Consider the following 22,807-nt stretch of genomic DNA (forward strand, 5'->3'; position numbering starts at 1 on the left):
GGACCAAGGTTATTTAGACAGACCTCTCTGTTTTTTTACAGTAGTTAAGTTAGTTTTGTGGGACCAGTCAGGGGGGAGGGGGGGCGGGGGTAATGGCTGTTACAGAGGCAAATTGAAATATATTTGTAAGTGCAATATGCCACAAATTGCAGCCGATTATTTATGTGTTTGCACACTTACCCGTGTATTTTCCAAGGTGCAGTAGTAGCTTGCCCAACTAGACCCATCTTTTACCACACAGGAGTGCAGTACTTGTTTTCTGTTCACAAAATGTTACAGTCAGTGAGCTTTACTGGCATGTGCCACGCACACTGAGAGCCAACCACGTATGACAGTGCTGTGTTTCTGTTTGACGGCTTCACTGTGAGAAACTGCAGCTGTTCCCACTAAAAACAAAAATGGAAAAAACGGTGCCAGCACCCTAAAAACAGAAAAACTAGTGTCTGAATGTAAAGTTTCAAACTGTTCTGTGTGAGTTTGTCCTTCTGTTGTTGTTGTATTAATAGCTACAAAAATAATTTGTAGTGTGTTAGCAGTGTCCGCTTTTTTCCAATACTTGGAAAGGACAACTCTCCTGTGCTGTGAATTTATTCATAAATAACATTCAATATTGTAATAAAAACTTTATTTAAGAAACAGACATACGTGTATACTTATTCAACCAAAGCTTATTTGATTCCCATTTAAATACATCTGACTGATAGCAGCAGACTGCAGTGTCCTGTAGACCAGTTAACCAGTTCCCTGTCCTGAGGAATGTGTGTGTGTGTGTGTGTGTGTGTTGTTCCCCAGATGAACTCTTACTTAGGTTTAATTGAGCTTTGAATTGAACACCAAACTAGGTTTCACATGACAAGGTATGTTCTGTTAGTCCTTAGTGAAAGAAATGTGACTTCTATATGTTGCAGTCATGAAACATACAAGCCACTCTGCTTATCTCAGGTCATTTTCTTCACTTAAATTAGTAATGCCAATCAAATTAGATGAACAACTAGTTAATTTCATCAGTGTCAGTGCCTGCAATTAATTGAACAACCAATCTAGTACCAAGAGTCAGGTATGGACAAAAATATTGCATAATCTTGTTTTGGTGTGGAACCATTTTAATTGTATTTTTCTTTTGGGACAAAAGGCACTTCTCAGAACACATTTCTAACTTGAAGGACATAACGGATAACTTTCAGGTAATGTCATTACCCCATTTCAGCTTTCAGCAACAGCTCATTCAAACCTGTTTAAACTGAGACTGTACAAGCAAGTGCCTATAGGCCCAGAGCTAGGAAACACTGTTGCAATAATAGCCTGGCTGGTTGTCCTCATTTTGTAATGTTGCTCATCATTTTGATTTGAAGTTTTAATTCACTACATGCTCCCACACTTGGTATGCTACCAGATAATTGTTTTCAAGATGCAGAAAAAGTCCCATGACCCTGTGTTAAAGTTGTGAAGCTGACCAAGAACCTAGTTTTCCTACACATACACTGTGTTGTCCATACTTTTGACCCTGCTTTTGTTTAAAGATATGGCTGCTATCAATTCATCTAAGGAAGTGTTTTCAGAATGCCAAACGTGTCGAGGTTATTAGTTATTGTTCAAGCCGCATGTAATTTGTGGAAGAAGGAAATAACTACACCATAATGCAAAATAAAGACCGACGAAGCGGCTGGAACTAGGAGGTCTTGGAGAGACATGGTACTGGTGTGACATTCCGGGTGGCGGGAGCAAATTGTTCCGGCTGGGCAGTTGTTCCCCATCATCCTCTCGCTCACATCATTACCTTCCAGCCCTCTCGTCACCTCCGCGCCGTCTTTGAAAAAAGAACAGGTGACAGGAAAAGGGAAACGTTTAGTCACGAATTCCTGTAGAAGTTTTACTGTAGTTCTAACGGCTCCGCCTATGTTTTGTGTGTGTTAGATTGCTGTACGAGGCGACACAGGACGACGATTTCAGGAAGATCTTTGGATTCTTCGGCAGTTTAAATTGAATAAATTTTCAGAGTGAATGGAAGAACTTGTCATCTTTTTTGCGTAGTAGCCTAATATACAATGTCTATGCGAACCTATAGGTAGTTCCACTAGCCTTATCTGGCCTTATAACGAAGTCAGACTACATGCAAAACGAAAGATAACAAAAGATTTAATTGCAATTTATTTGCAATTAATTAATTGATTGCAATAATGCCAAACGCTTCCTGACACATTTGGTACGACTGGTTCTGTAGCAGAAATGCATATCATTAGTCATTCCCTGAGCAAACGATCGACTGAATCGTTGCGTGATGTAGCTGGTGTGTTGACTGTGTTGACGAACCATTGGGTAATGTTTCTGCCCCATAACACTCCAGCAGAGTCGCTTCAGGCTGAAACCAAACCATTTTGAATCTAAAGCAGGACTGTTTTACCGAAAACCCTGCAGACGGACCATTGTCTGAGTTTAATCTGTTTTGATGTTATTGAATGACATATGTTTAACTTCTTCTAGAGGGTCAGTTGAAGGAGTTGAACTATAACAACGAGATTCTTATGTGTCTGTAGTCCGCGTTTTAGGAAATGATTACAGGTGATTCGTTTTGCAATGTATCATTAGACGCATTTGACAAGTAGTGTAAATAGTAGGATTGGCTGATAGATTTGGACGCTCTGTTATGCGTTTTCTCATGAAACATAGCCTACTTCAGCCACAAATTGATATATTGCATCCTTTACCTTTGTAGGCACCAAAAAGACCTGGTTTAGAAATCGCTCTCTTGATGTTATCAGTGTTTTAACACACTAGAAGTCAGGCCAACAACAGGCTGTCAAAGGAGTCCTCGCCAGTGACACTAGCTTTGATCACAGATTCACTCCTCCATTTACATGTCCCGACGTTCGCACCTCTCCCAATTTTCTGCTGAGGTGCGAACCTGAACAAAGCCTTCGCTACGGGGGGACGTCGCGCCTTGGTAGCGCTAATCCGGTCTTGTTAACCCATGCTTCCATCACTAGCTGAAAACAGTCTGCGAATCTTAATATGTGGATTTGTAGGAGTTAATGTTCATTTCGGCGTTGTATTTATTTGTCCATCGTGGTCCGACCTCCGTCCACTCCATCACCCAAACGCAAAAGCTGTGTAATCACTGGTTTCTTAGAGGCATACGCAGACATTACCACTTATTTACACAAGTCTTTAATGTGACATAACTGGGTGGTGCGCTAAATTCTGATTTATGTTTAATTTGCGTTAAAATCTCTGTAAAGCATTGGATTAAATTAAATTCACCAGTCTGCGTTAAAACGCTTCTAAAACCTTGAAGAATTGATAAAATGTTATTAATTACAGGTACATGTTCTAGGCATTGGTACTTGATCGGATGTACAAAAAATAGATCCAACTCTTTGTAGTGCTTGCCTTGCACTTTGCTCAGAGACAGGATTTAACGTTTTCCTGTTGGCAAGATCTATTGTGTCTGTGCGCTTCGGGTGTCGTTAGCGACACTTCGTTGCCCCGGGCCTGGCCGAGGTGTGATTTTACATGGTATGCGCAGCGGCCTCCACCGCAGGTGGGGCGCTTTCATGTGCGCCGTGGGAACTGCGCTGCAGGAGGGCCTGTCTGCTCCTCCACCAAAATCCAAGATCTCTGTCTACGGTTTAGGAGACACAGGACGCATGGACAATAAAACAAAATGCAGGCACAGCTCCCTCACATGTAGGCTGGCCTATTATTTTTCTTTTGGATCGTTGTCAGATTGTTGGCTTGTTTTAATGTTCCGAATTTCTCTTGTCTGTTCAGAAATCAACCTCGTTGAAGGTAATTGCTACTGTGGGGATATTGAGAACGTATGTCTCGTTCCTGCGTTCTCCATAGCCTGGCTTTGAATGTGAAAGCAATGTCAGATAATACGCCTTGCCCGTGGGTGTGGCAAAATGGCAAGCTACAACGTGTAAACATGTCCTTAAAATAAATGGTTGACGTTCGTTTAATTATAGGTAGCCTACATTGTATCGCATTGTAGTTCACTGGGTCACATTTTAAATGACACATGTGTTGGTGTATTATAAAAAAAACAAAATGTATCTGTCACTGTAGGATGACGTGGTCTAAATATAGGCTACATATGCTCTTTATGAAAGTCAACGATCTTTCCGTAGACGTGGTGCACTCTCGGATTCCTCTGAGACAAACGCTGATCTTGATTTGATTCATCCTCGTCCGCACAGAAGTAGCCAGATTTGATAACACAAAACAAGGTGTGTAATGTTACGCGTGTAAATACGTTAGCACTGATAGGTAATTGATACCTAACGAAGAGTCGGTCAAAATGCAAAAAGCTGTCAAGCTGTCCTGCACAGAACAAGGCTTGATTTTTGACAATTGTCTTGTACAAAAGGAAGTGCCAGGGCAGAGATTCACACCTGATAAACCTCTGGCAGTGTTTAGGAGAGAAATAGTAGGCCCTGCATATCAACTGTACGCACACATTTATTCATTCGTTGGCCCTTGTCATTTTAATTGGTTGACATTTGTCACACCTGAACGACAATGTGTGAACATAAAGTGCATTAGTTTGCATACGTATTTGGTAGACGCCCTCATCTTTACAGAAAATACTCCTTTTGTGGCTAAACAGTGTTACAATATGCTGATGCTGGAATTCAGTCAACTGTGTCCTGTATGTCTTTTATACCCCTTCACTGGATGCACTTTGACGCGCACTTTGTGAACCGCGGATAGGAGCATCTGCTAAATGGAAAAATGTGAATGTACTGCGTTCATGTCACACACTCGTTTTATTAAACGAAATTACTTTTATTTCGGTGAAATTTACGCCAGTGTCAGGTGTGAATGGAACAATGATGTGATTGGTTGGAAGTACTTGGAAAAACAATGTCATCACGTTCGATTGTGTGCAAACATAGTATCATAGTTATCATTAGTCAGACCACTATGTTTTGGGTGAAGGAATTATGCATTTAATAGGCTGAACAAGGTAGGAATTAAGGTACAATCTGAGGTCACATTGCATGGGCAAGAGGCAAGACGGACACAACTTTGTGGTGACACTGGCGAGGACAAGGCACACACATCGACATTAAACAAGCAAAACTCATATTTACTACATTAATTACATCGAAAATATCATGTTCTTTCATTCATTTTCATTAATTTCTTTTAATTAATTAAACCTAACAAATAAGTCACTAAATATACAACATACAGCCACTGCGTAAATAACAGTGGTTTCACCTTCGGGCAACTACATCTCTGCTACCAAGAATTATTTATATTTACAGCCATGAGTTTAATTTACCCCGCCTTCACTGAAGGTAGCGATATATGCCTAATTGGTTGACGAAAATCTCAATTCCAACAAGGAATATGGAAAATACACATCCGAAAACAACAAGATTAACATGCAAAGTTCTCTTGACACAGTCGACCTTCACTTAATTCTACATTTGCTTGGGTGAAACGAGAGGCTGAAACGTTAGACACAGTCGGAATGGTTCTGCCTTTTTAAAAGAGCTTTTCTTTGCGATGTCCTCTCTGAACAGGCAGATATTTACAAAACAGACGCAGGCAGGTCAGTGCCTGCCTCTGACCTCAAAGGGCTACGCAGACGGGAAGAGTGCTGTGCGCTTCTAACAGCCTCGCCACACCTAAGCCAGTTTCAGGCCAGTGCGGCCTGGAAATGCATATGAACCAATTCACATATAGGTAGATTCCAACTATCAGTAATTATTCATGAGAAGGCGCTGGTTTTCGGGCTTCACCAAGGCCGCCACATGGATTCAGAATAGGTAGTTGTAGGCATGTTTTGGACCTCCTGGTTCTCAGCGGGGTCTGGAGAAATCTGGCTCTGTTCACTATCAGTATCGTCCAGATCAGAGCAGGGGTCCTCACTGGACGTCATGGAGGGAGCGGGGGAGAGGGCTGACGAAACCCTGCTGGACACACTGCGACCTCCGGGCGATGCCAGCGCTGCGTAAATTCCTTCACTCGTAGGCCAAGCACTGCAGTTGCTGGAGGTGTCCGACATTAAATCCACAAGCATGTCCTGGAAGTGGTCTTCGTTCAAAGGCATACATTCCAGAAGGTGATTGAGGAGCTCGGCGGCCACCGTCGCATCGATCCCCGGGCAGTTGGACACGAATGTGTGCACCTCGTGCATACACTGAATGTAGCCCGCTGCAAACCTCTCGCTCGCCTCCCGATTCATACTGTCAGCTTCTGTTGATGCAGGGACAGACAGTACATTATTAACAACGCAAAGGCGCTGGTTTTGAACATTAATGCCAAAGCAGCTGAATAAATTGTTGATTCAAAGGACAAATAAGGGGGAAAGCCTTACCCTGAGCCCGATGTTGCAGAATAGTTTCAACTCGTTTCACAGTCATTTCCAGCACTTCGGCATTTTCCATTTTTGACTGGACCTAAAGGAGGTAAAAGGTTGATGCTCTTAGATGCAAACATAGACATTCAAAGCCGATAATATGGACCGTGCCTATCCGTATACTGCTGTACACGATAGCACAGCTGAGAGCAAAGCAGTCAAGATGATCAGAAACTTACGTCTGTGCCCGCAAGCAGAGTCCTCAGCTCCTGCAAACTTTCATTGATACGAGCTCGCCTCTTTTTCTCCACCAAGGGCTTTCTCGTCTGCAAATGAAGATGTTTGAGTCATGTTAGATACAGCACTGACAGAGAGGACGGGCTGCAAAAAAGAGAGTTGTAGTGCGTTACCTTTCTGTCTCCTTTAATGCCATAGTATTCATCCTCATCCCTGCTAGATCCGTTTTTGCTGAGTCGGGATGAGGGGGCCATGTTGGTTTCAACCCACACACTTTGGAGAGCTGTCGTTGTATTCCGCTGTCACGTTACGATCCTTGAAAGAGGGGCAGATGGCAGACGGTGCCAGATAGAAAAAAAATCGCACCACAGGCAAACAGGCCGTCCGTTTATTGTGCAGCCTTAACGAGTTACGCTCTTGTAGTCAGACGGTGTAGTACGTATTTATAGGCTCTAATTTACATATGAATACAGCTTTGGCTGTTCGAGCCAAGAGACACCAGAGCGCAGGACGCATTAGCCAATCAGAGTACAGGTCTTTGTTTCCCTCTCGCTCTCCCCCCCTCTGTCCCTCCGAGGTCTGCGCCCCACCGACTGAGGGGCTGTACAATAAAAATGTTCTGGTTTCTGTTCCCGACAAATCTAATTTTCGTCCGCAACAATCCACCCTCTCTAAGACCGAAACAATGAACAGTCCTGAATTACAACAAAAAAATTAAACGGAAGCTTGTAAAGAATGGTCCAATCTGAGAATTTCAAATGTTTTAAAGATATTCATTTTATTTTAATTTTATACAATACTGTTCTGCTCTCTTTTTGAGGTTTTTGAGGATATTTCCTCTTATAATGTCCCATGTGTTGTTGCTGGCAACAAATCCCTTTAACTTGTGGCTATTTCTCCCCGGGGATAAAACCATAAAAACGTAGGCTATTTGCACCGCGCACCCTATGTTAAAAACAGATAGTAGAGGGGAGATGTAGGGATACACACAAGATACATTATTACGCACTGTGTAGAAAAGTACATATTTTATGTATCATTGCAACTGTATGGTAGCTAATTCCCGTCAGTTAACTCTGGCCCACTATGTGCGAACTTGCTTTGCGTCTTGATTTTTCTTTTGTGCCCTCCCTCGTATCTTACCCGCTGGTTCCCAGTACTTAACCCCGAGATCTTTTTTGTGTTAGGTCTCGTGAACATAACGATGTCGACAGTTGGCAGCTGCAGGCTGCAGCCCCTCGGAAGAAATGAATCAAGTCCGAGCGCTGAAGCCCTCTCACTAAAGAAAACGACAGGTGCGGGCTCGCGCTCGATTTGTTCTTCGTTGTCTGGTGTCGGCGGTGATGTACAGCCTATGCGTTGCGGCGGTACATTCATTTATCCATACGTTATTTTTAAACGGTCGAAAACTCGAAGGCAAAACGTTAACATGTCATGATCACTGTCATATCGTATGCAAGTTAAATATTTTTAAACCTCAGTCTAAAAATGTTAAACATTTGTTATGAAGGTCACAGTTATTAATGACCGAGAAGTGAAGCTCCTGCTGCTGCAACTACAACGACTGCTATTGGTCCTCCCAGAACGCTGCTGCTGATGACAACTAGCAGTTAGTTTATGCAGCAGTGTAAGTATAGTAATCTACATAGTATAAAATATATTATTAGTCCCTTTTGTAACCTATTTTAAGTGCTAAAGTTGAATTTCTTCACAGAGATAGTCACAAACCAGCGAGCTGTATGTATATAGCCTACACAAGATGCACATTATTGTGTAAATAACTTAAAACACCACATAAGCATTTTAAAATTGGAAGCCAAAAAGAAAAGAAGTGTTGAAAACTGCGATGATGGGAAGTAGACTGTAAAGACTCCAAATGTAGCACCAAATGTAGGCAACATTTTAGTGCAAAACGACTGCAATAAGGGTGCAATAAACGCGCGGCATTACGGAAAGAGACCCCTGACTTTGAAGTCGAGATCTTGACACCTCATTATCCTCATGTGGCTAGTTGTTTCCTTACAGTCTGGGTTGTGTAGCGTATTTCATGCCGGTAAATGAAACAAGTGTGGAATGTCTAACAATGAAAGACACTGTACGATTTTATAAAGTGATATGTAGTGGACAAACGTGTATCGTAATTTTATCCACAGTTGTCCTTCGTGTACAGGTCTATCTGGTTGGGCTGTTGTGATCTTGTGATCTCACAGACGAGACCTTTTCCTGGTTCCATCGGTCAATCGCGTACATTAGAATCCGTTCATAAAATAGTTCAGGTCACTGTGCAAGGATCGACGACTGGTGCGTGAAATCTGGAAGACGAGGAAAGAAAATTGTGTGCATTATTAGGAAGGTCACGCAAAACATGTCTGTGTACGCTGTTGTAAGTCGGTTAATGCCCATTTGAGAATAATTTCCCCACATTGATTTTCATAAATATCGTATTTAGAAGATGATGCTTAAACATGAGCAAAGACATGGGAAGACGATGTCCAACTTTTAAAAGTGATCAGTTGGTCTATCTATAGATTATAGATCAATGAGAAAGGAATAAAGTTAACATTTATTGAGGATTTCCCTTAACTTCCCTTAGCAAATAATGCTGTTGTGTAATATGCCGTATCGCACGGTGTCTGTCGTCCGCTGTCTGCCGTACATGGCAGTGAGGACCCTCTACAACCACCGACCACAATTCAAACCTCTCTTTGGCGGAAGTTACCACGTCAGGAAAGCTTGTTTATGTGGCCACTATGTTTTGCTGTTGGACTGATTATGTAATATCAAATTGGAAATGGGTAGGTTTTAAGTCAGGTGACAAAGTAAGACACGTGCACTGTCGCTTCAGCATAGAGAACTTCATCAAGCAATCGTCAAGGACGTATGCTGATGTTGTTAAAGATTCTGGTTTCAGGCAGCCGGAATGCTACGACCTGGTTTCTGGTCAACGACGCTGATTGTGCACAACTGTAATATGAGATAAAACAGCTTCAACATTTTTTCTTGATTTAAATGATTTTCTTGTATGTTGATGGTGGTTATGAGCCCGGTGCGTAGTAGCTTGGTCGTGTCTACAGTGACACTTACACATTGAGCCGTTCTGCCCTCTTTTGGTGTCTGTACGCATTACACCGAGTGGACACGTTTATACAAACGCCATCATTTCATTTGTACGGTACTAGTTACACGTTAGATCGAAGCAACAGCACATCATTTACGTTGTTTCAAAAATATTTTCACAGTGCTAGGCTACATTTATTATGTGACAACGTGCAAGAATACCCCATTTAGCCCAATATTGCGGCATGTAATGAGTTATAAATTGAATGCAGTTCAAAATATATACGCAGCTACAAAGTGTCCTCATGCTACCCTGTAAATACACTGCGTCCTTAGTTATTGAATGCACAAGACCAAATAAAAATCTCCGTGCCCTTCTGAGAATTTGAGGTGTGCTACTCATGGCGGAGAGGTCACTGAACTCCTTCAATGCCCGAGGTCCCTGCTCAAAAACAATCGACAGATGTCCACCCTGGATGGTAAAGGAAGAAATTCAATGAATCCTCTTTACTATATAACCCTGAAACGTCATGAACAACCACTAATTATCAAGGGCTGTTTTGCTTGACTTGAATCTCGTTTTTCAACTGCTGTTATTTACTGTGTGTGGAACACTACATGCGATTTTTTGCCATAAAAGTCATTTGTGTGTATGTATAGGGCTATGTTTCATATACATAACACATACAGATAGAAAAACTGGCAAACGCAAAGCAGATAGCATGTGATGGCACACTGAAATGTATATTCTAGGGATCCTCACGGAAGCGCTTGTAAATCCTTATTTGGGACAGAGAGGGGAAAGGGTTTTGTGCAGTGCCCATTTAGTAACGGATTAATGCAAGCGCAGGGGGTTTGTTTTAAAATCCAGTGAGATTGACATAATAGAGGGGGAGCAGCAAACGCAACAAGACAGCTGGCCACGCGACCTCCGTGCAGCCGGACCTCCGTTTCAGCTGCTTATAATTGGACGCATCGTTTACCCCAACGTCCTTCATGCGACCACCGCGCTACTCTGAACGCACCACCTAGCAAAGCTGTCGCCAGCGGCCAGACAAAACTTTGCAAGTCCATTTTCTGCTCCTATGGCTGAGTTTCCGATTAAAAGCACGATGGTCCTCCCCCCCTACATATTTAATGTAGGCTATTAAAATATAGTTAGATGTAAATATGACACAAAACACGTTTTGTGTACGTTGGTAGTCAATTGTTAAATTTATTGGGAAATTAAAATATTCTGGCATTTACAATAGCTATATGTACAAGGCGTTCTGCCAACACCACGTGCAACAACCGTTGAGACAACCCAATTGTTGAGTCATGTCAAAAATTGACATCAAAAGTGTGAGAGATGCCCAGAAAACAGTGTGTGTGTGTGTGTGAAACAAAGAAGATGTCCAAACGACTTATGAATGATATGCTCTGCTCTCGTGCCATCTGGCCACGCGCCTCTCTGAATCAAAATTAGCGTGGGAATGACAAAGCCTCAATAGGGCCTTTCAGCGGTTATTCCACGCGGCGCTACGGTGCGTCCAGATCGGGGTCTAATTAGAGCGAAAAAAGTCCCCAAACCGAACAACAGATCTCGTGTCTTGCCGGCTCTTAATTCTTTTTAAATGACTTTTATCTGACCGTATAAACATAGTTTGGACACATTAAAGTGTGCCTTCTTTAGTTTTGTGAGGACTCACTTGCTATTGGCCCGTGCAGTTCAAGCGTTAAAGCCTACATTAGGACTCAACACTGTGTGCCTTTCCCATATTTCACCATAATGATTAAATAATTATTGTTTCTTATACCTTTACAGAAGTACATAGCGGTATTGTACATCATTAGAGCTAGACTGAAAGTCCGTGAGTATAAATCGTACTTGATGCAATGACTCAAAACTGCAAGTAGGCTAGGCCTAATCATTTTGCACACACAGGAAAAAAAATTAAATGATCAAAACCTATCTTTGTGTCTCGTTAAAAAAAGGTTTCAGATATAGCCTACCAGGGATAGGCCTATCTATGCAAACTTCTCCTAAAAAGACCTATAGACCCATGCCAAATGCTATGACCTACAGTATCTCAGGGATTTTCCATTAATAACGGATGAGAAGTGCTGTTGCACAGCCGGTCATGCGGGCTGAGGATAGCGGGCTTTGGGTGAGGCTCTTAACGAGTAGGCCTACAACTGTAGTTCAACTCACCGACCATGAAATAGTAAAATATGCCTACTTTGTTATAACGGCACACATGTAGGCGTACCGCTAGCGGTTGATTTGCAGGGAAAGACAGGAGCGCCCCGAGTTGGGTTTCTGGTGCAGCATACCAACCCCGTTTAATTGAAAATCAACAGGCGAAATCTTATCCAACACACGTAATCACACAGACTTTTATGACGACTCTGTTAGGAAAGTAGCTACATAGCCTGCTTATGATACGTATGTATCTACAGTAAATATCTGAATTAATAACAGTGAAGTTGACGTGCATTGGATTGCGAGGTCTCTACAAGCGCAGCCAGGGAGTAGCACCAGAATGATTCCACTATTCACACGTAAATGCCTGAAGAGCACATGCCATTGTAGAAACCCATTTAATTTCTTAAATAGACTTAATAAACAGACACAAAATTCAAGTCCCCGATGCAAGCATAACCACAATGACCTAATTTTCCGTCTTTCAGATTACCATCTCTTTTTTATTTTATAGTTTTTGTTGAAATGAAATATTTGTTTTAGATCAGTGTTGTGCAAATATTTCGATGGCTGAAATCCCTATTCAAAGAACTGTGGGTTTCAGAGACGCACGTCGTAATGACAGCCGTCGCCTCTTGGGGCGACAGAGACCTCGCTGGTATGCGGTGACAGCGGAAACGCATGTTGCACGCATGTTGCCACAGAGGAGAGACAAACACACAACAAGTAAAGAAAGACACGGGACTGCAGACACGGAGGCGTGTTAAGGTAAATTCAACGGGGCTGTCTGCTGCCCACAGAGCGAGTTCTAAATTGAAGCTAACCCAAAAAACTACTAACCTGACTGCAGAGCAGGCTGGATTCTGTTAGCATGGTTTAATTGAAGAGAAAGGTTTAGATTGCAAGCCTTGCTAACCAGCCAAACAAAAAGCGAGTGAACTTTTGCTAAGGCCTGTCGAGTCTCACTGAGATGAGCAGGTTAAATGCAGACAACGGAGATACGAAGTAGGTTAAGTGAATGGGTGGCAACCTAACTAACCGATGGATTTTGCTGAGACCGCTTGCCCGCTAATAGACCGCTGCTATTAAATTCTGTAGTTTTGAGTCACTTTTCGCTAGGTATTTTGCATTGCTTTGTTGTGTACTCATTGCTATGATAGCTGGCAACCTGCTAGTACAAAGCTAGAATCGCTATGACAGTCAGTGAAATACTGTCACAGAAGCAGATTTTAAAGAAAGCCAAGTCCTTATATCCAGCTGTTGATGTAGTTAGTACGATGGGGGTACACATACACCCTAGGTCGCCGAGTAGTGGATAGGGAAAGAAAAATTGGAGAGTTGCAAGTAGCCTCCTGTTAACCACTTTTCTCTCATGGCTAGCTCCTCGCCACAGAATGGCTGAATGTACAGTGCTAACGAGTGATCTGTAGAATCATTTTTACAACATTTGTTATGATCATTTTCGTGCAGTAGATTGTTACATGGCAAATCGTATCGTGTTCTTTATTGGCTAGCTAGCTGGTCTCTGTGACTTGCGAGAATCCCAACATCACCACGGTAGCCAACAGGGTGACGTAACTGTCCAGTACAGAAGTTCAATCAAATTAGCTAACTAATGCATTTAAACTTAAGACAGTGTCGGATTTGGCCACCTGTTGAAGTTGAAAAGGTGTGGTGAGATTCAGTCTGTCTTAACGCAGCTCAAGGGCATCAAAACTTGGGTCTGCACATGAAACGTCAGATGTTGCTTGCCACTTCCCAGAGTTTGCTCAAATATAACTTCATCTTTTGCAACGCTAATCTCAGACGAATGGGAGGGTACCATCAAGCGTGTGATGTTTGGAGATCAGTAGGACCAGTTGGTTAGTAACACGCCTTTTAGAAAAAGAAGGAAACGCGTCTGGCCAGCAATGCTACCCTTTGACAATTAGTGATGGAAGTGATGGAAACGCCATCAGTGGAATATTGCCGTTCGTTGTCTTGCCAGTTTGCCCATCTCTGTTCTCAACTCGCTCTTTAATTATTTTGTTTTTTCTCTTTCGTCAAAATATCGTATCAAGAGAAACTTTTAAATGAAGCTCGAATTTGCTATAGTTTGCCACCTCGACAGAAATACACCATGCTTCATCTTTTCATGGCAATTAGGCCCACGCTAATTAAAAAAATCTGCGTCAATGATGAAGCGATTACTTAGTATTTTTAGTGATGACAAATATCTGAAGACATTGTCGCGGAAACATCTTGGAAGTAATTTCTTAGCAGACACAAAACATGATTCAAGCAGTTCTGAGGTTTAAGCCATGCAAGTAAGTTGTAATTTTTAGAATTATTCATTAATAACGTGAGCTCAGACGTCCAATGGCTATTTTGCCTGCCAGGGTACAGTTTTTCAGATGTTGTCATCTGAAGTGAACAGGACAAATGTATTTAAATGATTTAAAAACATGGACAGCAAAGTAAAGATACAGTGCCACATGTGAACAATGATGAGGCCCATGGTGCTAGCCTATCAAGCAAACCCAAGCAAGCTCAGTACTGCCTGGTATAAGGAACTGACAAAATGCCATGGAGGTACACATTCGATTTCTGTGGCAGTTCTTTGTTGCTAAATGTTAAGGCATTTCTATCTTTTGTTTCAAGAATGCACTTTAGCTTTGTTAGAATGACATTCAGTGTCCTCTTGTACTATTTTTTAGGTCACGGGAGATTAATGATCTCTGACCATCTGAGGGTTTGGATCGCTTGTGGACCAGCTCCTACCCTACTCATGTCGTAGGTTTTCTGCTTTACAATTGTATATCTTCTTCTGAGCTTGCACAGAACAAGTTGCTGATATAGCCAAGAATATTGTCTGGAGTGATTAAAAGCAGAACAAAAGCAGCAGGGTGAATAGAGGCAGGGAAATGGAGGACACATCAAATTAGTAGCTGTAAATAGCCTGGATTCACAGCCAGTCAAGTGCTAAACTCTCGCTGGCAAATGTGAGAGATTGCTGCGGTCTGATTGTGCTTAGAATTGCTACATTTCGTCATATTTCCTTCCACCAAAAGAGAAAAGAGAGCTGGTCTCCCTCTGATTCCCTCTTTTATACAGTGTCTCTCCTGTTTTCCAACTTAATAGAGCTGCCCTCTCTCATTCTGTTCTTTAGTCTGACCTGTCTTTAGTCTTTCTTTCCTCCAATTTGAGCTGCTCTCCATATGTTCTAATACTTGAGCTGATTCTCAGCAACCTCTCTATGGAGTGCTCCGTAGTCTGAGAGATGAGATGATCTCTTGAGATGATCTCTCAAAGCATTAAAAATTGTACAGTGTCAAATATATCCATGCAGCCTCTAAAAAGCTGGCTTTAACCTCTGGTCACCTTAAACATCAGACACTGAAGACACCAAAATTACACCAAAATTGCTGGTGTGGTACCATTCACATTTTACTTGACAAAGCTGCCTTTTATCCTCCTGTGTGTTCACATTAGTTTATGGATAATAGTCTTATTTTCAAACTCTTAAAGCTTTTTGATTTTTCCCCTCACATCTTTAGAGCCTTATATTTCATAGGTTTATTGTGTCCCTGTCAGCCCTCCTGACAAATTGTTCAAAACTCGTGCATTAAAAACAGTGCTGATAGTGAGCTATATGGAACAAAAGAGATTGATCGGCATGATTGACCATACGAGGTAAAAACAAAACCGCGCTTTAAAATCTTTGTGACTAAAAGGGATAAATTGCAGCAGATCTTTCTTGTATGCAGGTGGAGGCTGTTGACCCACAAGTATGCCGTTCCCTTTTGTAAAGTCCCACAAGTCCCCAGCAGACATCGTGAGAAACCTGACGGACAGCATGGCGGTGTTGGAAAAGCATGGTATCTCCGACAAAAAGGCAGAAAAGGTAAGGCCCTGTTTGCCTGCGTGTAACTGTCAGGCAGCTAAACTCGAGTTGAGCTGGAGGAGAAGCTGGTTCAGCTCCATGCTTAGAGAAGTGCACTGGAACAGGGTGCATTTTCCAGTAATAATTTCATGCTAAAGGAATGCAATGCCATTGAATATCACAGCCAAAATAGTCCTTATCAGTGCTGACTCCCTGTTTGAAAGCATGGCTTTGTTCATTTATACTCAGTAGATTACTGAGAATAATCACCTGTGTTGTACTCCAGATTCATGTATAATTCCCACTCTTTTATTCATGTCTCTTCAAAGCAGGGTTAGATAAGCATAATATTAATTAAGCATTAATTAAGCACAAGCGTTAGGGTTTCCTTCATCATCATAAGCAGCAAACATGCCAATGCCAGTTGCCAAGTGATGCCACTCTTATATACAAACAAATATGATGTAGGCATTACCGGAACAGTTGAGATGTTAGGATTTTCTAGGTTCAGCAGCGCTTGAGTATTAAGTGAGTGTTGGATCAGCTGAACTGCAAACCATGTCGGATTGCATTAGATGGGAGTACAGGCAGGTAGGGCTGGTCACTGGAAATAGCATCTAAGTTGTTTCATACCTGACATCTGGTCTGTACTTCATTTACTCATTTATTTTCTGTCAAATGTATGTTTTTCTGTTGTAAGCAAAGCCATGTTGCCTGAGAGTCAAATCATAGATTTCCCTGACCTGCAAAATGTGATATGCATAAAATGCTTCGCACGTGTTTTGTTCTGTAAACATTTAGTAGCTTGTTCAAATTAAAAACCCTTGCTTTGATGAATTTAAAACAGAGTCTCTGAGTCATATGTTTTCAACAACCAAATATCCACATCCTTTAGGTCTGCAGTGACACCTTTTTTCTTTACTTTTCAGTTTGTACTTGTGAAGATCTAATCTTCATCTCAGACAAATGAATCTACTTCCTGTTTTTTTATCTGGTGCATGCATGAGTACTTGTGTTCAGGGCCCTGAATTTAGAAGTTATTACAAACCTTGAAATAGCTAGTTTTTTTCCACATCAGTTTCACCAGTGTCAGTTTGTGTGTATAAATATGTCTAATCAGGAATTGGACTGAGGGGAAATTGCTTAATGGACTGGCCACACCTACGCAATTGCATAAATGACAAAAGGATCTTGGGAAGAAGAAAAGAGCAAGGACAGAGCTAGGGAGAGTTTCTGGTGTGTTACTGATTGGTTTAAATATTTTTTGTCCTGTTTTAACCACTTTATGCCTGTTTTAATTAATGACCACCGCTAAGGAATGCCAACACAAGCAGAATATATTGAATGGCTAAGAAAATACATTTAGGTTTTTATGTGGGGTTAACATACCATTTCCATACAACAATTCCCAGAGTGCTGGTTAGGCAGCAGTTACTTGATTTGAGTCATCTCATGTAGAAGTACAAAAGATGGAGTGCTCTGAAAGCCCATTAATAATAATAATTAAAAATATCAGCACTATCAGCCTCCTTACTGGCCAAAACCAGTATGGTGTAAAACACAAATATCAGCCTGATATATCTGTTGACGTCTAGTTTGTATTGCTAACCAAGTTTGTGTATTGTATTGTAACTGTGTTAATATTGTCTTTACAGGATCCCTTGAAATTGAGATGCCTCATCTCAATTTTAATCCTCTTAATGCATTTCTAATGATAATTATTCCAGACTAAAGTCAGAGCAAAGTGGTCTAATGGTCAAAACTTGAGGTGCTAGGATCACCCACCGTTACCCTGTTCATATTTGTAAATTGAGTAGAACACAATCCGCTAAAACTAAGGGTTTCCTTCAGGATGACTGGATCAGGTCGTCTCATGTGGCCCATCACTAGGCATGATGGGGCTTGCATTAGCCACAAAGGAGCACTTCCTTGACTAGTTAGGTCAGCATTTCTTTCCTTCCTCCTTGTTAGAAAAAACAGCAAACATTTTCTCAGTGACTGCACTTCTAGGCAATGTTTGTAAGGCCTTGAGATGAAGGGGACATCGATGCTGTTGCTTAATATGTTGACAGTCAATCTGGTTCTCCTATTTCCTTCCTCATTCTAAGCGTTGCGTTCAGTGTCACTAGGTTTTATTTTTGCGCATGCGGTTCTCCTCAAAGTGTGAGAAAAAAGTTGTGTCAATGCTTTGTGTTAAGGCAGTGTGAAACTGAGAGGCTAGTGCATTTCTCACCCGGGCTCCCTGTGACAGACCTGGCCGATGCTCTACACATAAATTAACAGAAGGACTAAAACTTACAAAAAACAGTAATTTATTTAAAAACCACACACAAACACAGGAGAATCAGTCTATAGCCACCAGCACACAAAATGGCTTCCAAAAGTCTGAACCTCACTCCGTGTGGCCACACACCTGTATGTAACAAGCCTAATTAGGGCAGGTGTGACCAGTTAACCGGTTCACAGACAGACAAGACAATTAACAAAACAATTAAGCAATTATTAAATAATCAAATAAGATAAAGATAAAACCTGCTTCATCTTTATAAAGATGAAACCTGTTTCAGTTGCAGCTGATTGATTAAAGCGCTTATTTTACGAGATGGAAAATGGACAATATAAGAATCCTCAATTTACTCAGTTGGACATCAGAATAACCAATTTAACAATTAAACAATTAACATTTAACATTGAGTCTGTTGTGGTAGGGTGAAGGGCTGCTCCTTCACACTCCCATCTGGATTGATTTGGATTCCTCAGAGCTGTCTCAAGTCAGCGAAAATGAAAACGCAGTTCATCACCGTGCATCTCGTGACAGTGGGTGTCTGTACACAGGCAACGGAGGAGGTGTCCAAGAACCTAGTGGCCATGAAGGAGATCCTGTATGGCACCAATGAGAAGGAGCCGCAGATGGAGCTGGTGGCCCAGCTGGCGCAGGGGCTGTACACCAGCGGCCTCCTCAGCACACTGATCTCAGACCTGCCGCTCATTGACTTTGAGGTGGGACAAGAAGTGAAGAAGAGGGAAGGGGGTGGCGTGACATCATTGTGCTTTCAGCTGATTTGTCATCAGTCTCACCACATTTTTGTGTGTGTGTGTGTGTGTGTGTGTGTGTGTGTGTGTGTGCGTGTGTGTGTGCGTGTGTGTGTGTGTGTGTGTGCGCGCGCGTGCGCGTGCGTGCGTGTTTTGTTTGTTCTCTCTTTGTGGAAATGTGCATGTAATTGTCTCTTGTGGGTGGGCCTGAGTGCAAATTCAGGAATAAGATGCCTTTTACGGATATGGGAGGTGCAAAAACTATATGAAAGTGAGGTCGTTCATGCGCATCTACGTGGGGTAGCCTGTGCGTCCTTGTTTGCCAGTTCTATAAAGTGTAATTGGCTTTGTATCGATGTGGGCGTGTGAGTTTTGGGTGGGAGTGAGATTGTGACTGCGTGACTTTGCTATTACAGTAATGTGTTAATTACCATGGTGTCTGGAGCAATGACAACTAGACTTCCACTATCAGTTAACAATGCCAGTGATCCTTGAAACTTCTGTGTTGTAATTGCACATTGAGTCATGATATTGTGATATTTTTTCTGTTCATTTTCCTCTGTATTTTGACTAGTGTGTCAAGTTCATTCCTGCCAGATTCCTCTTTGGATGATGCATATGAGTACCCCCTATGGTTAGATCTCTCAGAAACAAAACTTAAAAAAATTAAATAAAAAAATAAAACCCCCTGCAAAATTCAAATGCTCTGAATTACATCTAAATTAATCTTTTTTACTGCTATTCAGCTCCTCTATTGTTTTGACACTGTTCAAGTTAATTTTGCAGTGATGCTCTTTTTGCCCGAAATGATTTGATACATTCAGTTTCAGTTGAGACTGCTATCACACTATCTATACCAGTTGTTTACAAATAGTTAGAAATAGTAATTATTATTATTATTGGTATTATTATTATTATTATTATTATTATTATTAATAATAATAATAATAATAATAAGGGTGCTCTTTTCTAGGCTGATTTACAGAGCATTACAAAATCCAGCACTTAACTCTTAACCAGATTTTCCCATCTGCTTTCTTACAGGGCAAAAAGGACGTGGCTCATATTTTCAACAATGTTCTCAAGCGGCAAATAGGGACCCGGACCCCTACGGTAGAATACATCTGTGCCCAACAGAATATATTATTTATGTTGATGAGGGGGTGTGTATGAGCAGCGGCTGCTGCTTTTCTCTACTGTAAATTACAGGCTGATGCGGTCTGACGTGGCAGGCTGTTTGATTGATTGTGCGAGATTGGGTTGTAGTCATTTCAGATTGTGTCTGTTGTGAGCGTGCCGTCTGGTGCCGTTTCGCGGCGCAGGTACGAGTCGCCTGACGTGGCCTTGCACTGCGGGGTCATGCTGCGCGAGTGCGTCAGGCAGGAGCCGCTGGCGAAGATCGCTCTGCGCTCCGAGCGGTTCTACGACTTCTTCGGATACGTGGAGACGTGCACGTTCGACATCGCCTCGGACGCGTTCGCCACCTTCAGAGTGAGTCCGAACGAGCCCCTTTAGCCCTGCTGAGACGCTGTGCCGTCCTGTTCCGTATGGTCCATCGCCAGTGGACCACAGTCCTCAAAGCTACATCGTAATACTCCAGCACAGGGCTGTGCCCAAAAGTACTGTCTGGAGCTACTGTACCATTTGGAACTAGCAGCACTTTTGAGCGCACGTTATATTTCATGACAGTGGTACACCTGTAATATATAATTTCAGTAATATGAGTTTGTGATCCTGGTCTTGTGACCAGGTGGCCATGGATTTGAATTCTGAGAAAAATAAGGTACTTAGCCTGAATGGCTCCATACTGTTTAAATATGCAAAATCAAATGGTGTACTGCTATACGTATTGCCGTATTGTATGAATATATAACGTATTATATAAGGCCAAGAAACCCATTAAGAGAGTTGTTTTTTTCCCTTAATTTCTTTCTGTAGGATTTGCTGACAAGACACAAGTTTCTGAGTGCAGAGTTTTTGGAACAGAATTATGACAGAGTAAGTTTCAATGTCTTTAAAATATTCACATCTTACGTAAAGTGTTGAAAAGATGAATGTTCCTCTATGAGGGGTGAAACGCTCAGAACAGTGCAAATTGGGAAGATGGAGGCAATGATTGTTGTCATGTTTATCAGTGAGGCAATTGGTAAGAAACTTGATAATGATGACAGAAATTGCAGGTGTGCTCTATCTGATGTTATTATGAAAATAATTCCTGTTCTTTGACATGGTTTTCAAAATGACCTTCTTTTGACATTTACAGTTCTTCAGTGAGTATGAGAAGCTGCTCCATTCAGAAAACTATGTGACTAAAAGGCAATCTCTGAAGGTAATCAACTGAGCTGGTGGAAGGGTTTTAAACTGCTATAAATGGATCTCATGCACACTATAAAGCAGTGGTGATATATACTCTTCTCAAAGTCTAGTCCTAACAAAATGTTCTGCAATATTTCTGATTATTTACATTGGTTTTCCGTTTGTGTTGTAAGAGGCGGTGGCCACAAGTAGCTGCTTTTATGAAACTGGTGTCATGAACTAATATTATATATATTTGTTTGCTGTGCAGTTGCTGGGTGAGCTGCTCCTAGATCGGCATAATTTCAATATCATGACCAAATATATCAGCGAACAAGAAAACCTCAAATTAGTGATGAACCTCCTACGGAACAAGAGCCGCAACATCCAGTTTGAGGCCTTCCACATCTTCAAGGTCTCTGGAACCAAAGAGGGACATATTTGTATCTCATGTCACAACACTGAATTGGTCTTAAAACTTAGAAAAATACATCTTTGGGCACCTTATTTTGTTGGCAAGTTTGTTTTCCTTTGTCTCCCCTGCGAGGTGCTTGAAGCTAATGAATCTTGCAATCCACTGCAGTTGCCTGAAGGACAAAAATGTGTGCAACAAAATATTTCTTTGCAAAGAACCTTCTGTTTTCAGTTATTGCCAAAGCATGCTGAGCTATTATCAGTGTTGTAGTATTAAGCGGATGCCTTTCTTTAGTTTTCTAGAATTAAATCCATAATGTATCAACTGTCAGTTTATTTTTCCATTATGACTTGTAATATTTTTCTCTTCAATACAGGTGTTTGTAGCCAACCCAAATAAAACTCAGCCAGTTTTGGACATTTTACTGAAGAACCAGACAAAATTGATCGAGTTTCTCAGCAAGTTCCAGAACGACAGGACGGAGGACGAACAGTTCAGTGAAGAAAAGACCTATCTGGTGAAGCAAATCGGGGACCTAAGCAGACCCACTCAGCTGGAGGCCTGATGGTGAAATTGCAGAAGTCATTCCAGTAGCCTTCAAAGAACATCTACACACCAGAGCCATCATTAGCTGCTCTGATTGCAGTTGTTGATGCGTGCCGATGCTCTGCTCTCCATCGTGAGGCTGTTCATCATTCCTTATGGATTTTTCCTTATGGAAATTTTCCCATGGATTTTTATTTCAACGCACTTGGACGCTGCTGCTTTGATGTCCATTATAACAAGATGTGAATGTACTGTATTGCTCTGGGGAAGAATCACTGTCATGCAAACAGTGGGATACGGACAAAGACATATTTGTACTCTTGAATATGATATAATAATTCTGGAAGCATATGCACTGATTCACACGAAGCTAGATGACCAGCAGGGGACAGGCAATAAGCAGATGTTGGCAGATGAATTTTGGCTGGTGGGCCTCGTTTTGAAATCGGGTCTCTTGTTTTTTTTTTCACCAAGCATTGTGCATGATCTGTGCCCACCTGAAAGTAGGCACTTTACTTTGCAATGACAGCCACAGTTCTATGCTTTGGAACAATGTGGTACAACATCAGAAATGTATTGGAATGTCGACAGTGGAGAAATATTACCCTGTTATACCCCTGTTTTGGGAGATGCTGGCTTGCTTCGAGGTAGCAATGTTATCAGGTACAACTGAGTATGTGAACAGTCCTGAATAGTATTGAGTGGAGCCCCGTTATCTGTACTCCATGTTGCTAACACAGAGTCAGATTAAGGTGGCATGAAAAAAAACAACTAACCGTTCTTCTGATTTTCTTTACATAACTACTCCTACAGCATTTCAGCTACCCTTACGAAACTTGGCCAATATCTTCAGCTAGTACGACATTG

The 22,807-nt window shown here is 41.7% G+C and overlaps 2 protein-coding genes across 2 annotated transcripts; one reads left to right on the forward strand and one right to left on the reverse strand.

Moving 5' to 3' along the window:
- Positions 1-4,822: 4,822 nt before the first annotated feature.
- hes6 (hes family bHLH transcription factor 6) lies at positions 4,823-7,041 on the reverse strand. The gene is made up of 4 exons (XM_036554631.1): positions 6,721-7,041; positions 6,550-6,636; positions 6,329-6,410; positions 4,823-6,207 (listed from the first exon to the last, which is right to left on the reverse strand). The coding sequence occupies exons 1-4, from the start codon at positions 6,799-6,801 to the stop codon at positions 5,747-5,749; spliced, it is 711 nt and encodes a 236-aa protein (XP_036410524.1). The 5' UTR covers positions 6,802-7,041; the 3' UTR covers positions 4,823-5,746.
- Positions 7,042-12,460: 5,419 nt separating this feature from the next.
- LOC118795755 (calcium-binding protein 39-like) lies at positions 12,461-22,009 on the forward strand. The gene is made up of 9 exons (XM_036554470.1): positions 12,461-12,557; positions 15,536-15,672; positions 18,487-18,651; positions 19,729-19,847; positions 20,007-20,175; positions 20,623-20,682; positions 20,948-21,013; positions 21,251-21,394; positions 21,771-22,009. Exons 2-9 carry the CDS (start codon positions 15,559-15,561, stop codon positions 21,957-21,959), a joined length of 1,026 nt encoding a protein of 341 aa, XP_036410363.1. The 5' UTR covers positions 12,461-12,557; positions 15,536-15,558; the 3' UTR covers positions 21,960-22,009.
- Positions 22,010-22,807: the final 798 nt, after the last annotated feature.

Source organism: Megalops cyprinoides, chromosome 20, assembly GCF_013368585.1.
Source record: "Megalops cyprinoides isolate fMegCyp1 chromosome 20, fMegCyp1.pri, whole genome shotgun sequence".
In the NCBI taxonomy this organism is placed as follows: domain Eukaryota; kingdom Metazoa; phylum Chordata; class Actinopteri; order Elopiformes; family Megalopidae; genus Megalops; species Megalops cyprinoides.

What these genes read in the sequence shown, in the direction of transcription:
- hes6 (XM_036554631.1), bottom strand. Translation starts at nt 6,801, where the DNA reads ATGGCCCCCTCATCCCGACTCAGCAAAAACGGATCTAGCAGGGATGAG. An exon ending in GCATTAAAGGAGACAGAAAG is followed by an intron (nt 6,637 to 6,720) that starts GTAACGCACTAC and finishes CTTCATTTGCAG; the next exon opens with ACGAGAAAGCCCTTGGTGGA. An exon ending in TCTGCAACATCGGGCTCAGG is followed by an intron (nt 6,208 to 6,328) that starts GTAAGGCTTTCC and finishes CTGCATCAACAG; the next exon opens with AAGCTGACAGTATGAATCGG.
- LOC118795755 (XM_036554470.1), top strand. Translation starts at nt 15,559, where the DNA reads ATGCCGTTCCCTTTTGTAAAGTCCCACAAGTCCCCAGCAGACATCGTG. An exon ending in TGCCGCTCATTGACTTTGAG is followed by an intron (nt 18,652 to 19,728) that starts GTGGGACAAGAA and finishes GCTTTCTTACAG; the next exon opens with GGCAAAAAGGACGTGGCTCA. An exon ending in TGGAACAGAATTATGACAGA is followed by an intron (nt 20,683 to 20,947) that starts GTAAGTTTCAAT and finishes TGACATTTACAG; the next exon opens with TTCTTCAGTGAGTATGAGAA.